This window comes from Berghia stephanieae, chromosome 4, assembly GCF_034508935.2.
Source record: "Berghia stephanieae isolate SIO BIC M18660-M18661 chromosome 4, UCSD_Bste_1.3, whole genome shotgun sequence".
NCBI classification, from domain to species: domain Eukaryota; kingdom Metazoa; phylum Mollusca; class Gastropoda; order Nudibranchia; family Aeolidiidae; genus Berghia; species Berghia stephanieae.
This window is the reverse complement of record NC_088363.1, coordinates 39,354,091-39,370,766: the sequence shown is the minus strand read 5'-3', so window position 1 is coordinate 39,370,766 and position 16,676 is coordinate 39,354,091. Positions and strand designations below refer to the sequence as shown.

Below are 16,676 nucleotides of genomic sequence, written 5' to 3'. Positions count from 1 at the left end.
GTCATATCAGCGCCAGTAAAAACGAAGAAAATGGGATAGTAAAAAGGTTCAGGAATTACAATTAAAGCAACCAAGAAAAGGTAAGACAAAGGGGAATTCGTTCAAATAGGAAACAGATGTAGATTCCAAGAGAACTCTGTCAAAGTACTTAGTTTGAGATCACCTAAAAGTCTCATCAGACACAAGCACAGGTCCCCACTAAGAGGAACACACTCAAATGTTTACAATCTTATATAATATTTTAACAAAACATAATACAGTGCATAACAGAGAGATGATTTCCAAGGAAAAAAATATCATCTCCCAAAACTCTCACTATACATTTGACTGTTTCCCTCCCAGTCAGGGCATCCGACTATTATAATCGTTAGACAGTCCAAAAAGGATTGGATTTTTTTGTCAACAAAAATGCCATATGTAAAATAAATATAAATAAACAGAGAACAAACCAAAACTATTGTCAATTAACATACATTTATTTAAAAGGAGATTGCACATGAAAAAATTATTCATTTACATAATTGGGGAGAAAAAAGAAAGTTTAACCCTAAATTTGAGGCAGAAAAAAAAAAAAATAAAGATATAGCTTCTTTTTTTTTTCTCATACAATGGCCAAATTGGTGACACGAATGGCGTGTGTGGATGACTACAATGAAACATTATCACATAATATCCAATTATACCAACATTCTGGCTTATTATTGACTTATGTAGTGCACAATATATATCAAATAAATGACAAAACTACATACAGTGCACTCCGGATAAGACGATGCCCAGGGGAACCGAAAAAAAAATCGACTTAACCGAAAATCAAGGTAACCGGAGTGTAAACAAATGAGTAAAAATGCGTGAAAACAAAGCCAGCCAGCCAATCTTGAATAATTATGGCCCTAAAAAGGGCTGTTGATGGCCCTAAAAAGGGCCGTTGAAAAGGATGGCCCTGAAAAGGGCCGTTAAAATGAATGGCCCTGAAAAGGGCCGTTAAAATGAATGGCCCTGAAAAGGGCCGTTAAAATGAATGGCCCTGAAAAGGGCCGTTAAAATGCATGGCCCTGAAAAGGGCCGTTGGCAAACGACATCACTTCCTCTTGAAAAAATCAGAAATCTTCTGCTGAACCATCTGGCCATGATGGTGAGAATCAAGGAGGGCGTCTAACTTGAGAATTGCACTCGAGATTTCACCACTGCAGCCTCTCTGCATAGCATACAATGCGAGCGACTGCAAGCTGTCCTGCACAACGGAATAGGCGACAGGAGGCTGAGCAATACCGAGATCGTCCACCTCATCATCATCGGCATCGTCTGGACCATCTGTCGTCAAATTGCTGGGGTCTGTGGAAATCACCGCATCGTCGACTGCCACATACTGAGCCGGACCAATGTTGTTCTCAGCATACAGACGAGACAGCAGTGGCTCTATGTCCATAGATCCCTCCATAGACACGTCATCGGCGATCGGGTGCTCGGGTCGAACAAATCCAGCCCTACGAAAACAGTTGATGATCGTGGCAGGCTCAACTTTCCCCCAAGCCGTCCGCAGAATCGTCACCGCATCTAGCAGAGATGGTCGGAATGAATCGAACGCATGCCCGCCGTCCACGTGCCCCAACAATTTCTTTAGCAGCAGTCCTCGGTAAAAGGTCTTCAGATTTTGTATTACACCTTGATCACAAGGCTGCAGCTTCGCCGTCACATTTGGTGGCAAGAATACCAGCTCCGTTGCCTTCAGGCCGCTGACTCTGGGGTGCGCCGCACAATTATCCACCAGCAACGCTACACGGCGTCCCTGGATAGCCATGGACCGGTCGAAGTCTCGCAGCCAGCCGTCAAAGAGAGAGGACGTCATCCACGCATTCTTGTTGGCTAGGTACGTGACGGGCAGCTTCCGTATATCCTTGAAACAACGAGGCCTCTCGAACTTGCCAATCACGAAGAGGGGTCGCTTGTCACTGCCATCCATGTTGGCACATAGCAAAACGGTGATTCTCTCCTTTGACAGCTTCCCACCATGGCAAGCTGTCCCCTTGAATTCCATAGTTTTGCTCGGCAACAGCCTCCAAAACAGGCCAGTCTCGTCGGCATTGTAAATATCTGTCGGGCGGTATTTCTGCAACAGGTCAGCCAGCACTGTACTTCTCCAATGATCAACGCTCGTGCCATCAACAGCATTGCCTTCGCCGCAGATCGCTTTGAAGATAATGTTGTGACGTGTCTTGAACCGTGACAGCCAGCCTTCCGAGCACGTCCAGTCGATCCCAAGATCACTGGCCAATTCATCAGCTTTCGCTTTCATGATTGGTCCACTGATAGGCACGTTGTTTGTCCTTTTTTCAGTGAACCAATCCAAAAGCATCGTCTCCACGTCTTCATGCTGTGCTTTCCGCTGACGTTGCTTGTTTGCATCGAATTGACCAGAGAAGTAGAGGTCCCTGTAGTGATCACGCTTCTTGAAAATTGTTGAGACTGAGTTGGCTGGTATGCCAAATTCCTCTGCTATGACTTTCTGTCGCTTGCCAGACTTCTCAACTGCATCGATCAGGTCGATCTTCCTCTTCAGTGATAGGGTTGTCAACTTTCTGTTTGCCATTTTGACTTGACTTGACTCGACTTGATTTGTAGACTTGATTTGAAGTTGCGACGATGTAAAATGTGAGATGGATAAATCAAAGCTGTTCGATACTTCTTAAGTACATTGAGCGCGGACGTCAGGGAAAGCACCTACGTCACATTGGCGTGCGCCAATCGTTCGCGGATTTTTTTAACCAATGAAAATTCTTACTGGAATTTTTTTTAACTGATGGAAATTCTTGTTTATTTGTGATTTTATTGTGGTCATGAGTGATAATAACATCGACTTATGCGACATCGACTTATGTGGAGTGGTTTTTTTTTTTACTAATGTTATATAGGAGGACGGGGGTGGGACCAAGAAAAAAAATCGACTTGGGTAAAAATCGACTTAGGCAACGTCGACGTATCCAGAGTGCACTGTATTCGTTTTATAGCCGAGTCGAAGGTCTGTTTTTAAAGGGTTTTACGGCACTTACAACACATTACGGTCATTTTAGCACCATTAAAAATTCAGAAAAATAGATAGTCATAAAAATTCTAGATTTATTTAAAGCACACGAGAGTAAGTAAGACAAAGGGGAATGGTTCAAATAGGGAACAGATGTAGATTCCAAGAGCACACTTTCAGTGTATTTAGTCTGAGATCACTTAAAAGTCTCGTCCTGACACAAGCACAGAATCCCACTAAGAAGAATACACTAAAATGTTTACAAAACATTATATGTTCAGAACAAAAAAAAATATATCGGTACATAGCAGAGATATGATTTACAAGGAAAAAAATACCATCTCCATGAACAACTGCTTTTCTCTTCCAACCGGAGACTCCGGCCAGAGGCAAGATAAACCAAGTAATCCCATTCCAAGACAAAGACAGAAAGAAATCTTGAAAACAGATGAAGAAGGATAGAAGACACAGCAAGTGACCTCCTGACCAAATATGTATATGTCCTAGATGAGGTGGCATAAAAAGTTATTACTGTATGCTAACAACAGCTTTTATTGAAAATAAATATTTAAAAAATAGGGAAGATGATAATGATAGTAGGTATGTATAAGTCCTGATGTGAAGAAAACTTGGAAGTCAATGGCAGCAATGTGCCTTGATCTAAGTTAAAACATCACAGCCTCATCCGAAATCTTTGTCATATACGAAAATATAGTCATGCTCATATCAATACTATAATAAAATTATAACCTTAAAATAAAATTAAAGATGGATAAATGTAGATCATCAAACGAAGAGTTGTTGAATATAGCTTAGAATATTTAATCACAAATAAAGGAGTTATATTTGTTATAATATCATCAAACATTTCTTTGTCATTGTCACATTTTTACAATGATTCTCACATAATTTTGTGACTGAAATGGTAGTTGGTGGTTTGTAGTAAGCTCAGTGATGGGTTAAAAAAACAACAAAAAAACCCAAAGTTTTTCCACCATTTGAGATTTTAAAATGTCCAAATACAAAATACTGGATAAACAAACAACAATACAATTAAATAAACAAAAAAACATTTTTTTTAAAAACAAAAAAAAACAAAACAGAAATTGCTCCATCACTGTTAATAAGTGGGCAAATTCAGTGGCATTCAGTTATAATAAGAAGGAACCCATCTCAGCAATGTTAAAAGAGTGGTTTTCAAAAATGAAGCCAAGTGGTCAAGCAAGGTGTTGTGATTTCTATCATCCTCATGGTTAGTCCCTGTGTGACACTAGAACCATAAGAAGGTTTGTTCAAACATGCGGATAGACTCAAATTTATACATGATATTATTACACGCCTGCAGCAGCTTAAATAAATAGAAAAGTACCCATGGTATGGGATCCTTCTGTGGTAGCAGGAGAAGAGCATTGTAATAATGAAATGGAAGAGAGGGGTGGAAGAAGATACCAAAATCAGCAGTAGGGAATTCTAAGGTTTAAACTAACAAACAAACAAAATATAAATAAATCCTGACCCAATTACAATTACAACACAATGAAGATGTCAAATTTATGACCTCGGTTCAATCCTGGATATATGTCTAAAGAAGTTGGTTTGAAATATGAGTAAGATTTCTGATGTATTATATCTTAAATAAAAGTAACTGATTAATTTATTTTATATGTAAACTGCTTTTATATTTTTCTCTTTTCCAATGCAAACCGGGATGTGTAAAAAATAAGCCAATAGTTTCATTCATTTTCATGTTGTACAAAATAAATTTAGCAATTTGTCGACTTGTACAGATTGTAAATAACAGCCTTGCATTTTCTCCCTACCCCTCTCATTCCTACAGTCACAAAATACTTGAATCTGATGTGGTAAACAAAACTTCTCTCTGGCTTTGTTCATCCCCACTATCATCTGCCATATTAACATTACCACCACCACCACCACCACCACCACCACCACCACGACTACTGCCAATACCACTACTACTACTACTAATGCCAATGGCACCAGCACTGATATTACCAACACTGCCACGGTGAACATTACTAATACTGATACCCCCACCAGCACTAATATTGCCCATGCTACCACGACGGCGTGCTCCACTTCCTAAGCTACCACTACTGAAACTGGCTACCATATCACGACTACCACTACCAACACCACCGCCACCACCACTTCCAGTACTGCTATAACTAGCTACCATATCACTTCGAGCAGAAGAACCACCACCACCACTTCCAGTGCTACTATAGCTCGCTATCATTTCACCACGACCACTTCCACCACTACTGATACTAGCTATCATATCACCTCTATTACTACCACCACCTCCACCACCACTACCAGTGCTACTATAGCTAGCTACCATTTCACCACGACCACTACCACCACAACTGATACTTGCTACCATATCACCTCGACTATTACCACCACCTCCACTACCAGTGCTACTATAGCTTGCAACCATATCACCATGACTACTGCCACCTCCTCCTCCACCCACACCACCACCACTACCAGTACTACTAAAACTGGCCACCATGATATCCCGGCCACTACCACTACCATTGCCATCTCCTGCTCCCAAGTCACTGTAAGAGCTGTTGCTGTGACCACTTATCCTTGGACTAGCCAGAGAGGAGGAAGAGGATGATGCAGCCACTGGAAGTGAAGACATAGATGGCCCTGGTGACACAGCTGGTGGCACAACTGTTATTGATGTCCCACTTGGTGGTGTAGTAGTTCTGGCAGTGGTCATAAGTCCATGACTAGGGGATGAGGGAGTGGAGACACCTGTTGCACCCTGAGGTCTGGGTGTGTTATTGGCACTACTACCACCACCAGTGCTACTAAGCTTGATGTTGATCTCCATCAGTTGACTAAAGAGACTGGATAGGTCAAGGTTGGTAGGGGTCAAGGCAAATACTCCTATGGAGAGAAAAAGTAGGAGGAGGGAAGGGGATAAAATCAAAACAAATTGAATTCATTATGTGCTCTTTCCTTAAAATCTATGTGAAAAATTGAAATCAAAATTTTGTACATGAGGAAAGCAGTCAATCATTCGTATTGAGTATATAAAAAATATTATGAAGATAAAACTGAGTATTAAATGAATCAAGACGATTTCAATTTGATCTTTATTATTACAATTTTTATTTTTAGACCATCAGTTGGATGATGAATAGTAGTTAAGTTCTCTATGACAGACCTTAAATGTTTAAAGTAATGCATAATTTTGTTTGTTGGTAAACTTGATCTAGCGGACAATGGGAGTATTTTACTAAAACACATACATCAATATGCGTTTAAAAAAATCATGTGCATTGGTTACCCCTTTTGGTGAGCAGAGCTGGTGAGCATCCTATCAATACAAAAAGTTTGTAACATGTTGTTATAACTTAGAGTTAAAGTTTAATATCAACTACATTAAAAAATCTAATATCTGTATATTTTGTATGTTTCGTTAACCCACTCTAATTCTTTTAAAACCATTTTTATCACAATAAATCAAACCACACATCATCTCAAGCTTATTAATAAAAAAGCAAAAGATAAATGACCAGACTAACCCTGTTTCTTCTCGGCAAAGCTGTTGCAGTAGACATTGAGGAGTGCGATGACATCATCCTCTATTGTCATTCCAAACACGTCATTGGGCCAGAGAGACCTGATGTTGACAAACATTTAATATAGGTTATAAAAAGAATGAAATTGACATCACTCAGCTCTGTGTTATTGTTTGTAGACAGCACAATTTAATGATTGATTAGTGCTCACTAAATTCTATCAATTAGACTACGTTTAAGGTTACACATTGTTTTGTGTGCTGGGCTGTTATATCCGACTGGAGGATGTTGTGAGTATTTTACCTAAACGCACAGCATCAATATTTCCTTTAAATGTTGATATAGCACAAAATGTAAAAGGTGACAAAAAAAGTAATATAAACAAAAATGATCATAACAACTTCGAAATAGAACAAAATACCAAATACAGAATGGTCCAGGTTTGGTATTTATATTCATTTTTTAGTTCATTACTTTTTACAGTCCACAGCTTCTAGCAGCTTAGTTTTCACTTTGACAACACATTGAGCAAAACAAAAGAATGACCAGAGATTTGGTGATTTCTCTTTCTGCTTCTCATTAACAAAAAATATCCCAGTTTCTATAGTGTGAACAGGACAATAGCAATTGCTTGCAACCTTTCGTTAGGACGCTACTCGAAAAGTACTTTCTACAGATAAGAGCTTTAAAAAAAAATAAAAAAATAAGAGCTTTTATATAGCACAATATCCACTAAACGTGCTCAAAACGCTTTATAAGGGGTCCCTGTCCAACAGCAACATTTAACATTTAGGACAAAACATGACTCCTGTAAGGCGATATTATAATTTTTTTCGGACACAAGACAATGCTGTTAACGGCCAGGTACTCATTTTACACCTAAGTATGGTGAGAGAATGTGAGTAAAGAGCTATTTGTTTGTTTTTGTTTTGTTTTTAAGGGTTTTACGGCGCTTGCAACACATTAAGGTCATATCAGCGCCAGTAAAAACGAAGCAAATGGGATAGTAAAAAGTTCTAGAATTACAATTAAAGCACAAAAGAAAAGGTAAGACAAAGGGGAATTGGTTGAAATAGGAAACAGATGTAGATTCCAAGAGCACACCGTCAAAATACTTAGTTTGAGATCACCTAAAAGTCTCATCCAGACACAAGCACAGGCCCCAACTAAGAGGAATACACTCAAATGTTTACCAATCATATAATATAATATGTAAACTAAACATAATACAATGCATAACAGAGAGATGATTTACAAGGAAAAAAATACCATCTCCCAAAACTATAACTATACATTCGACTGTTTCCCTCCCAGCCAAGGAACTCTGGCAAGGATCAGGACAAAACTAAGTAATCTCATCCCAAGACCATGACAGGAAACAATTGGAAAACGGGTATGGGGGGATATAAGACACAGCATGTACCTCCCTGCCCACTATGGGAGGTCAGGATCCCCAACCAGTGAGTAAAGAGCCTTTTCCAAGGACTCAACTATGCGCAGAGTGAGGCTCGAACCCAGGACCTTCTGATCCGAAAGCGAGTGTCATACCATAAGACCACATAGCCGTACAGATCTAATAGACCCAGCTACCCAATCACAGGGGGTCATAAAAAATCTCAATTTCACCAGGGATCAATCTCATTTCCTTTAGCATGTGAAGTGAGTGCTTTACAAATGAGCTATCGAGACCCACTTAGTTTAGCATACCAATCACTTAAAATCAGAAGAGAGAGAAGGCCTTGTTGCTCACGATCTTCAATTAACCAATGTTTTAAAGATCGGAACAAGTGTGTATGAAAAGTGCCAGACAAAGCAAGAAAGAAAAATAAAAGAGAAAAACTATCCCAAAAAAAACAGTCAACCTTAAGGTCGAATGATTCTTTGGGATGGTTTTTTTTCTTGTATTTTTCTTCCTTGATTTGTCTGGCACCTTTCTTTCACACTTGTTCAGATCTTTATCTTGCACCAATGCATGCCAGCATTCATTGGAAATTGACAAATCTCCTATCCATCCACAACTGAAAAACATTGTGAAAAACAATTTTGTTTGTTTGTTTGTTTGTTTTAAGGGTTTTACGGCACTTGCAACACACTTAGGTTATATCAGCGCCAGTAAAAAGGAAGAAAATTGGATGATAAAATTCTAGAATTACAATTAAAGCACCCTCAAAGGGGAACTGGGAAGAAATAAAGATCATATGTAGATTCCAGGAGTACACTATCAATGCACTTAGGTTGAGATCACCTATAAGTCTCACCTAGATAACAGCACAAAATCCCACAAAGAGGAATACACTCAAATGAAATGCTTACATTATACATTCAAAATAACAAATATAATAATACATAACAGAAAGACGATTTACAAGGAAAAAAAATTATCATCTCCCAAAACAATAACTATGCATTTGACTGTTTCCCTCCCAGCCAGGACTCTGGCCAGGGCCAGGTCAAACACAGAAAGCAAATTGGAAAACAGATATAAGGGGATAAAAGACACAGTAAAGACACACTATTGGAGGCCAGGAACCCCACCCAGAAAAAGCAAAATTTAATGATGTTCTTAATACCTGAATCCCCTAAGTATCTGCAAGGCTCTGAGATACTGTCCTCCGTGTAAGTATTCCACCAGAGTGACCACAGCCTCCTGTTTGCTTCCCATCTGTCCTGCATCCACACTGTAGGGAGAAGCCTGGCCCTTGTCCAGTTCATGGAGGGCAACCAGCAGTTCTTGTTGGATGGACATCACAGGATGTGACTTGTCTAAAACCTACAGCACAAAGACGATGTAATAAGAAAATATAATTGCTTAGCAAAATTTAAAATTAATTATGAAAATGGAAGTAAATTGTTGAAAGATGATTACAATATTCAGTTTCTTCTCCATCAAAAAAATTCGATAGAGAATGTTTCGTCTTTAAATTTGTAAACAGATGAAGAAATTTGGCTACCTCTACTGGTAGGTGTAGTGAGCATCAAACCTTTATCATTTGTGTAGTTTTAAAAATTAAAGAAAAATCACTGATGATGTAATTCTACTTTTTTTTTAAATTACGCCCTTCTGATGTGTAGGTATTCCAGGAGGGATTATAGATAATCCGTCAAACAAACGTCCGATGTCAACAGGAATTGTTCATATTGTCCAAAGTGAGCAAATTGGCGATACAATCAAGGGTATAATAAAACTTAAGATATTAAATGATCTTATCATGATCATAGGTTGTTTTCCTGATCCTACGAAAGCATGAGAGTAAAAATAAGTGATTGGATGGGAAAGTATTCCATACTTGTGGGTTGTTGGTGACAGGCTGGTAGATGTCCAACAGCTTGAGGTAGGACTCGAATAACAAAACCAATTTGAAGATGACTTTGTACAGGCTCTGACACAATTCTGATTTCTGGAAATTGGGAAATTGTTTTAGGTCAATGATCCAAATGATTGATAATGCATAATAGTCTTCCCATTGATACAAGCATTTTAAAGAAAATATGATAGGAAAGGTTACTTTATGGTATGAAAGTATGATTACTAATATCTCAGGTGGTAAAGAACTCGCTTCAAAAAGAAAAAACAAAAAAAAAAACACAGTATCAATCCCGAATACAGTTAAGATTTTTTCTGACCACCCCCTGTTTACTCAAAAGTGTTTAGGTAACTGGATTTCTTAGATCTGGCATAAAGTAGCTTGCAATAAACTAGCAATCTATCTAAAAAGTGTAAAAAGCGATTGTAATTGCTAGAAACTGGGGTAGACTAGAGCTTCTTGGCCCTTATGGCTCTGAAAGACTAATTTATTTTATGAAACTTACATTTAATTTATAAAAATTAAAATTAAAATTTACTTTAATAATCATTTGAAAGCTTACCAATCAAAGAAATGTACGCCCTAAAATAGTTACCAAAATGTCAAGGTTGTATCATCTATCTTACAAATCTCCCCTAGCACTTAGATCTTAAAGCTCTTAAACCAAATGTGAATGATAGTGCAACCACCTAACTTCAAAACATTTCAAAAATTCCACTACAATATTGACTATAATATAAAAACATATCTAGGTAATACATCCTTTCAAATAGTTAAATGAATGTATTGTTACCTGTTCCTCTTGACACATGACATGAGATCCTCCATCTCCAAGGGATTGTAACTTGATGGAAGACTTGAGATTCTCTAGGCTCTAAAATGAGACAAGAAAATGAATGTCATGGTGGAATAATTGATGTTGATGATGATGATGATGATGACAATGATGAGGATGATGATGACGATGATGATGGCGATGATGATGATGATGATAATGATGATGATGATGATGATGATGATGATGACGACGATGATGATGATGAAGAAGAAAAAGATAAATATGATGAGGATGATATTTTGTTAGATTATCCAACCTGTTCAGCCTGATCCTTCCTAAGAGAATACGTCTCAAAACATTCTTGTACCTCCAACACACAAAATCTGTGTTTGTCCACCAAACGACTACCTAACAACTGAAAGAAAAAAAATATCAAAAGTCTCGGTGACAAATCATTATAGCTCCTATATTTTTACATTAAAACAATGTTTTATCATTATTTTAGTTCTTTTATTCGAAAGTCTTGTTGCAGCACCTCCCACGCATAATTTATGAATTTATGAACATAATACAACACTTTAAAAAGTAAAAGGCATGATTTCAAAAAGCATATCATAAAAAGACAAATGTAATGAAAAATACATTGTAATTGATGGGTATCTCATCATCGGAGGTAACAACACTTCTAATATCCCAAGTAACTATTTCCAGTGCTTTTACAAGTTTCCAATGTAATACTCTAGAAACTGTGAGGTGATCCTCCATAATATAGGAGGTTTCAAGATGGAAGAAGAAGAAGTAGAAGCAGAAGAAGAAGAAGAAGAAGAAGAAATAGAAGAAGAAGAAGAAGAAGAAGAAGAAATAGAAGAAGAAGAAGAAGAAGAAGAAGAAGAAGAAGAAGAAGAAGAAGAAGAAGAAGAAGAAGAAGAAGAAGAAAAAGAAGAAGAAGAAGAAAGAGGAGGAGGAGGAGGAAGAGGAGGAAAAGAAGAAGAAGAAGAAGAAGAAGGAGAAGAAGAAGAAGAAGAAGAAGAAGAAGAAGAAGAAGAAGAAGAAGAAGAAGAAGAAGAAGAAGAAGAAGAAGAAGAAGAAGAAGAAGAAGAAGAAGAAGAAGAAGAAGAAGAAGAAGAAGAAAGAGGAAGAGGAGGAAGAAGAGGAAGGGGAGGAAGAGAAGAAGAAGAAGAAGAAGAAGAAGAAGAAGAAGAAGAAGAAGAAGAAGAAGAAGAAGAAGAAGAAGAAGAAGAAGAAGAAGAAAGAAGAAGAAGAAGAAGAAGAAGAAGAAGAAGAAGAAGAAGAAGAAGAAGAAGAAGAAGAAGAAGAAAGAAGAAGAAGAAGAAGAAGAAGAAGAAGAAGAAGAAGAAGAAGAAGAAGAAGAAGAAGAAGAAGAAGAAGAAGAAGAAGAAGAAGAAAAAGAAGAAGAAGAGAAAGAAGAAGAAGAAGAAGAAGAAGAAGAAGAAGAAGAAGAAGAAGAAGAAGAAGAAGAAGAAGAAGAAGAAGAAGAAGAAGAAGAAGAACTAAAACAGGGATAAACTCCAGCTCGATGGACCCCTAGTCTTTAAAGTCTTTTTGGTTTACCCAAAGGAGAGAACATATGGTACTCACCAGTTCTGAGTCACAGTAGAAGAAAGGACAAGTCAAGTGTTGGTTGACTAGTTCCAGAACTTGGACTAGTGCAATGTTAAGGAAAAGGGATTTCAAATATACTATTTACGTATAAAATGGAGGAGAGATGTTTTTATTGAAATTATCAAATAAATAATGAAAAGATTTTTTTTAATGGTTTCTAAATAAAGATTGTATTTATTTTGATTTAAGTAAAGATGTCATCTATTGCTGTGATGAGTCATTTCAGAAGAGAAATTTTTAAAAGTGATATCTGATTGTTTTCCGGGGCAAGGTATCCTACCATATGTGTCCTAAAGCTGTACGACATTACATTCTCTTTATAATAAGATAAATATGAAACCAATAAGGCATCCATGGGACTTATTGTAAAAAAGGATACGAATCTTGGTTGTGACAGTCTTAAGGTGTTCAGACTTGGTGATGTAGTAACAGGCCTCCTTGGTCATTATAGTCAGTCGTTTACGCAGCTCCTGAGGGTCAACATCATTTAAAATTTCAATTCATATCAACATTTATTTTCCATTGTTTAAAATTTACGTAATCTGCTTACTGTTGGAATAGGACAACAGATTTACTTTAAACGTTTTAGGGTAAATATACCTGTTTATGGCTGCTGATCAGAGCATATAACATAGAGAAAGAGTGATAATTTTATAAATCCATAACATAATGTGACAAATAATATCACTCACATTTAATAATATTTTTTTTAAAAATTTAATTCTCTTTATTCATCCCTAAGAAGAAATATTTATCTAGGATCCATTCCAAGGGAAGACTGGAATAACCCAGGCGTTAGCTGCAGTGCAGAACAGAAAAGTGAGCTAAGGCTAGGTGACCTCCTTAAGGCCACACAGCATGGTGAGTAGTGAATGCGGCACCTTTCGGGTATGGAGCAAAGACCATACCGCTGAGCCAATTTGTCTTAATATGGAAATATATAAAATAAAATTTCGCTATTTGAAATATTCACCATTTTCCACTACATTGTCAGATACAACCTTTTGGACATTTACAATGACCTGTCTTTTTTCATGAGCCGTCTCTCTCTATAAACAATACAAAACTATATTAATTCATTAAATCTCGCATTGTTATTGTTCGCAGTAACTCTACCTATTCATGTTATGCGTTTAGATTTTAAAAACTCACAACAAACACCAGCCGGATATAATGTACCAACACACAAAGCTATGTGTAACTTTAAACTTTTATAATCTGATTAATACAATTTAGTGAGAACTACTCATAAAAATGGCTGGCTAAAAGCAATAACAAAGAGCTGAGTGACGTCAATTACGTTCCTTATATTCACTATAATGAAATGTGTGGTAACACAACCTACTCTGAAAAGCCTTGGAAACAGTTGGCACGTCTTGGCCATATGTGACAGAGAGGAGTGTGCCATAACAGATGATACATGCGATTTCCACGTCTCCTCCAGTTCATCTGCCTGGAGGTTGAGGAGTGCAGTGGACAGTTGGGAGAAGGCTGGAGATGCCTGGCTTGAGTTGAGATCTATGGTGTCTGTCTCACTCACACCATCACTATTCAGACTTTGTCTAAATAAGAAAAGCGGTAGACGGAATGCTTTTTAAAATGCTTTTAAAATTGTTTACCTTACTATGAAATGAAACCAAAAAAAAATTTGCTCATAAAAAAGTTGGTAAATTGATATGAAGTTGAGCAAGAACTGCTAAAGAACACTGACATTCTCGAATATATGTAGAGAGCAAATATATGTAGCAAGAATAGTCAAAGCTAGAACATTTCTATATTTTAGTTTTCTAGACGACGACAGGTCAGTTTGTACTATATATGAGAAAATGACAGTAACTGACCAATGATACTTCACTGATGAAAAATGAACACACTATTGTAGAATAGTTACAATCTCAACATTGAATACACAGACTAAATTCATATTCTTTTATGAAAAGTTTAATTATATTTGAATATTCCAGTAATTAGATGACCTCTCGTTGACTTAACTGTTGGCTACTTACATGGATCCAGTGAGAGACCTAGAGGCTATCTGACCAAGACTGGTGTTGTGTACTTGAATGGACAAAGATGTGCCAGTGTCTGAAGTAGCTGTAGCATGGCTGTCCTCATGGTCTGAACCCTCAGACTTTGAGTTATAAGGAGAGGAAAGAGAGGGCAGGGTGGGGATGGGACGTTGAAATACTTAAAAACTAATCTTTCCAAAAAAAAACAAAAAAAATTTAATTAAATATAAATTCATGTACTATTTATATGCTTGCGATCAAAAGAAAGTATATATATTTAAAATCGTCGTTAATTTTTTATCCATTGACGTAGGCTAATGATTTTCCACTGAGTTGTTTACCATTAGCCTTTCTGTGTACCGATTGCTGATGTTTTTGTTTTTGACCTGAAATTCGCTCACCACGTCGCGCACATGCTAAAATGACCTTTTAGCCCCTTACTCTGGACAGGAAGTGTGTAGATTAATTTTTTTGCCATCCGTGTCTTCTTGAAACATTTTCAAGAAATGAAAACACAATGCAAAATACCATCCATTAATCTATGCAATGTCACGACTTTTTAAGAACAACATGCACATGCCATTGAGTACCTGGCCATTTCTCTGTCCGAAAAAATTGTAATATCGCCTAATCGGCGGCTTGTCTCATTCTACATGTTTTGTGTTGCTGTTGGTCAGGGACCACCTGTAAAGCGCTTGAGCATGTTTAGTGGATTTTGCGCTATATTAAAGCTCAAGCCCAGCACCTTTATGATATCATACCTCTTCATCGGTTGAGGGATCCTCTGTGGCACTCTCCCTTGGTGAATCAGGGACCTTAGCCAAGGAATTACCCCCCATCATCTGAAGGTTGGGGACACTGTAGTTGGAGTGCCCTGATGTGTTGGTGGGAGACTCAATGTTGAAAGAATGGCGTCTGTCTCCTATGCCACTAAAATAATCATCGGACTGAGGATGGATAGATCATAATATATCATGATATCAGCAGACACTATGAACTATTATCACTATAAAACATTTTTAATCATTAATAATGAGAGTATGAAAAATTAATACAAACGTGTATTTATTGAGAAATTAATGTCAGAAAGCTAGTCTTCATGAAGTAATATATCAAATTGTTTGTAATCATAGTGTTATCATCTTAAATTAAACAATATATCAAAACAAGCTAATTTAAGGCAGTGCGATCACTTGAATGGGGATCCCGTAAGATCAGATGGTAGAGCATTTGCCTCACAAGTAAAGGGATTGATATCATTCCAGGGTGCAAAAATAATCTTTATCTGACCCTGGTTATTTAAGCTTCAATTTTCAGCGTCTAGCTCACCCCATGATACCAGATTGAGGGTAACGACTGTTTAGCAGAATTCTAAGCTTACATTGCTTTTGCCATACCTCAGATTCCTCCAATTCGTTATCCAGGAAATCAAATCCTTTGAAAGTAACCACCAGCTCATTGCCGCTACTTTCATTACCAAGCAAAGTGTCATCTATTGGTCAAAAGGGACAGGGAGGGGGGGGGGGGGGGGGGGAATTAGATAAAATAATAAAATAAAGTGAAATATGTTATCTTCTTTGTCATTATGAATCAGTGAGAATTTCAATACAATATATTTGAGACGATAAAGATAAGTGTTGATAAATGGGAAACCTGAAACGTCCAAAGTATCTGTCTACGTCTATCAAATTGAAGCTTACAATTCAATACCTATCTTTATTTCTTCTTTCGAGCTTCAAGCAGCAACATTTTCATTATATTTGAGACAAGATTTCTCTTTATATTAAATAAAGTGCAATTATGTGATGTCAAATCAATTTGATCTAGAAGAGAGAAGGGCAGCTTCTGATGGTTTCACACTATATATTATGACAATTTATCCAACAGGAGAACACTCTTATGCACTCGTATGGTGTCAAAACCTGCCAGGCAACTGCATCACAAATTTTACATCCAACCAAATGCTCTGCAGTCTTCGAACTGTTGCCCTACTTGTGAAGAGTGGCTGTCATTAGACACAGCCTGGACCTTGGTTATTCTATATTTCTGCCAAACACTCTTGAAATGGACTCGATGGGTAAGGCTGTTGTCAATTTGGCCCTAGACAATGCTCTGAGCAAAATAAAAGAATTAAACAACGACACCAGTCTAAAGGGGGCAGCGTGGCTTAGCGGTACGGTCTTTGCTACGTACCCGAAAAGAAAAGAGTTGGATCACCCACCACTGCGCTGTGTGGCCTTGAGCAAGTCACCTCGCTCTAGCTCAATTCGCGGCACTGCACTGCGGCTGACTCCTGGGTTAATCCAGTCTTTCCCTTGAAATAGACCCTAGAGACAAATTTCCCCTATGGGATGAATAAAGGGAATTTTATTTTAT

General features: G+C 37.6%; 1 protein-coding gene across 6 annotated transcripts in view; it reads right to left on the bottom strand.

The window, feature by feature from the left end:
• Positions 1–457: 457 nt before the first annotated feature.
• Positions 458–16,676, bottom strand: part of LOC144970541 (protein furry homolog-like) — an 87,414-nt gene continuing 71,195 nt past the window's right edge. For all 6 annotated transcript variants that reach the window (XM_078910281.1, XM_078910282.1, XM_078910283.1 and 3 more), the window contains 12 exons: positions 15,698–15,792; positions 15,062–15,247; positions 14,298–14,422; positions 13,637–13,853; positions 12,671–12,761; positions 12,268–12,332; positions 10,985–11,083; positions 10,684–10,764; positions 9,873–9,983; positions 9,156–9,355; positions 6,589–6,686; positions 458–5,947 (listed from right to left, as the gene is read on the bottom strand). In XM_078910281.1, coding sequence (XP_078766407.1) covers positions 4,860–5,947; positions 6,589–6,686; positions 9,156–9,355; positions 9,873–9,983; positions 10,684–10,764; positions 10,985–11,083; positions 12,268–12,332; positions 12,671–12,761; positions 13,637–13,853; positions 14,298–14,422; positions 15,062–15,247; positions 15,698–15,792 — 2,456 coding nt within the window. In that variant the 3' untranslated portion in view covers positions 458–4,859. The remainder of the gene's footprint in view (positions 5,948–6,588; positions 6,687–9,155; positions 9,356–9,872; positions 9,984–10,683; positions 10,765–10,984; positions 11,084–12,267; positions 12,333–12,670; positions 12,762–13,636; positions 13,854–14,297; positions 14,423–15,061; positions 15,248–15,697; positions 15,793–16,676) is intronic.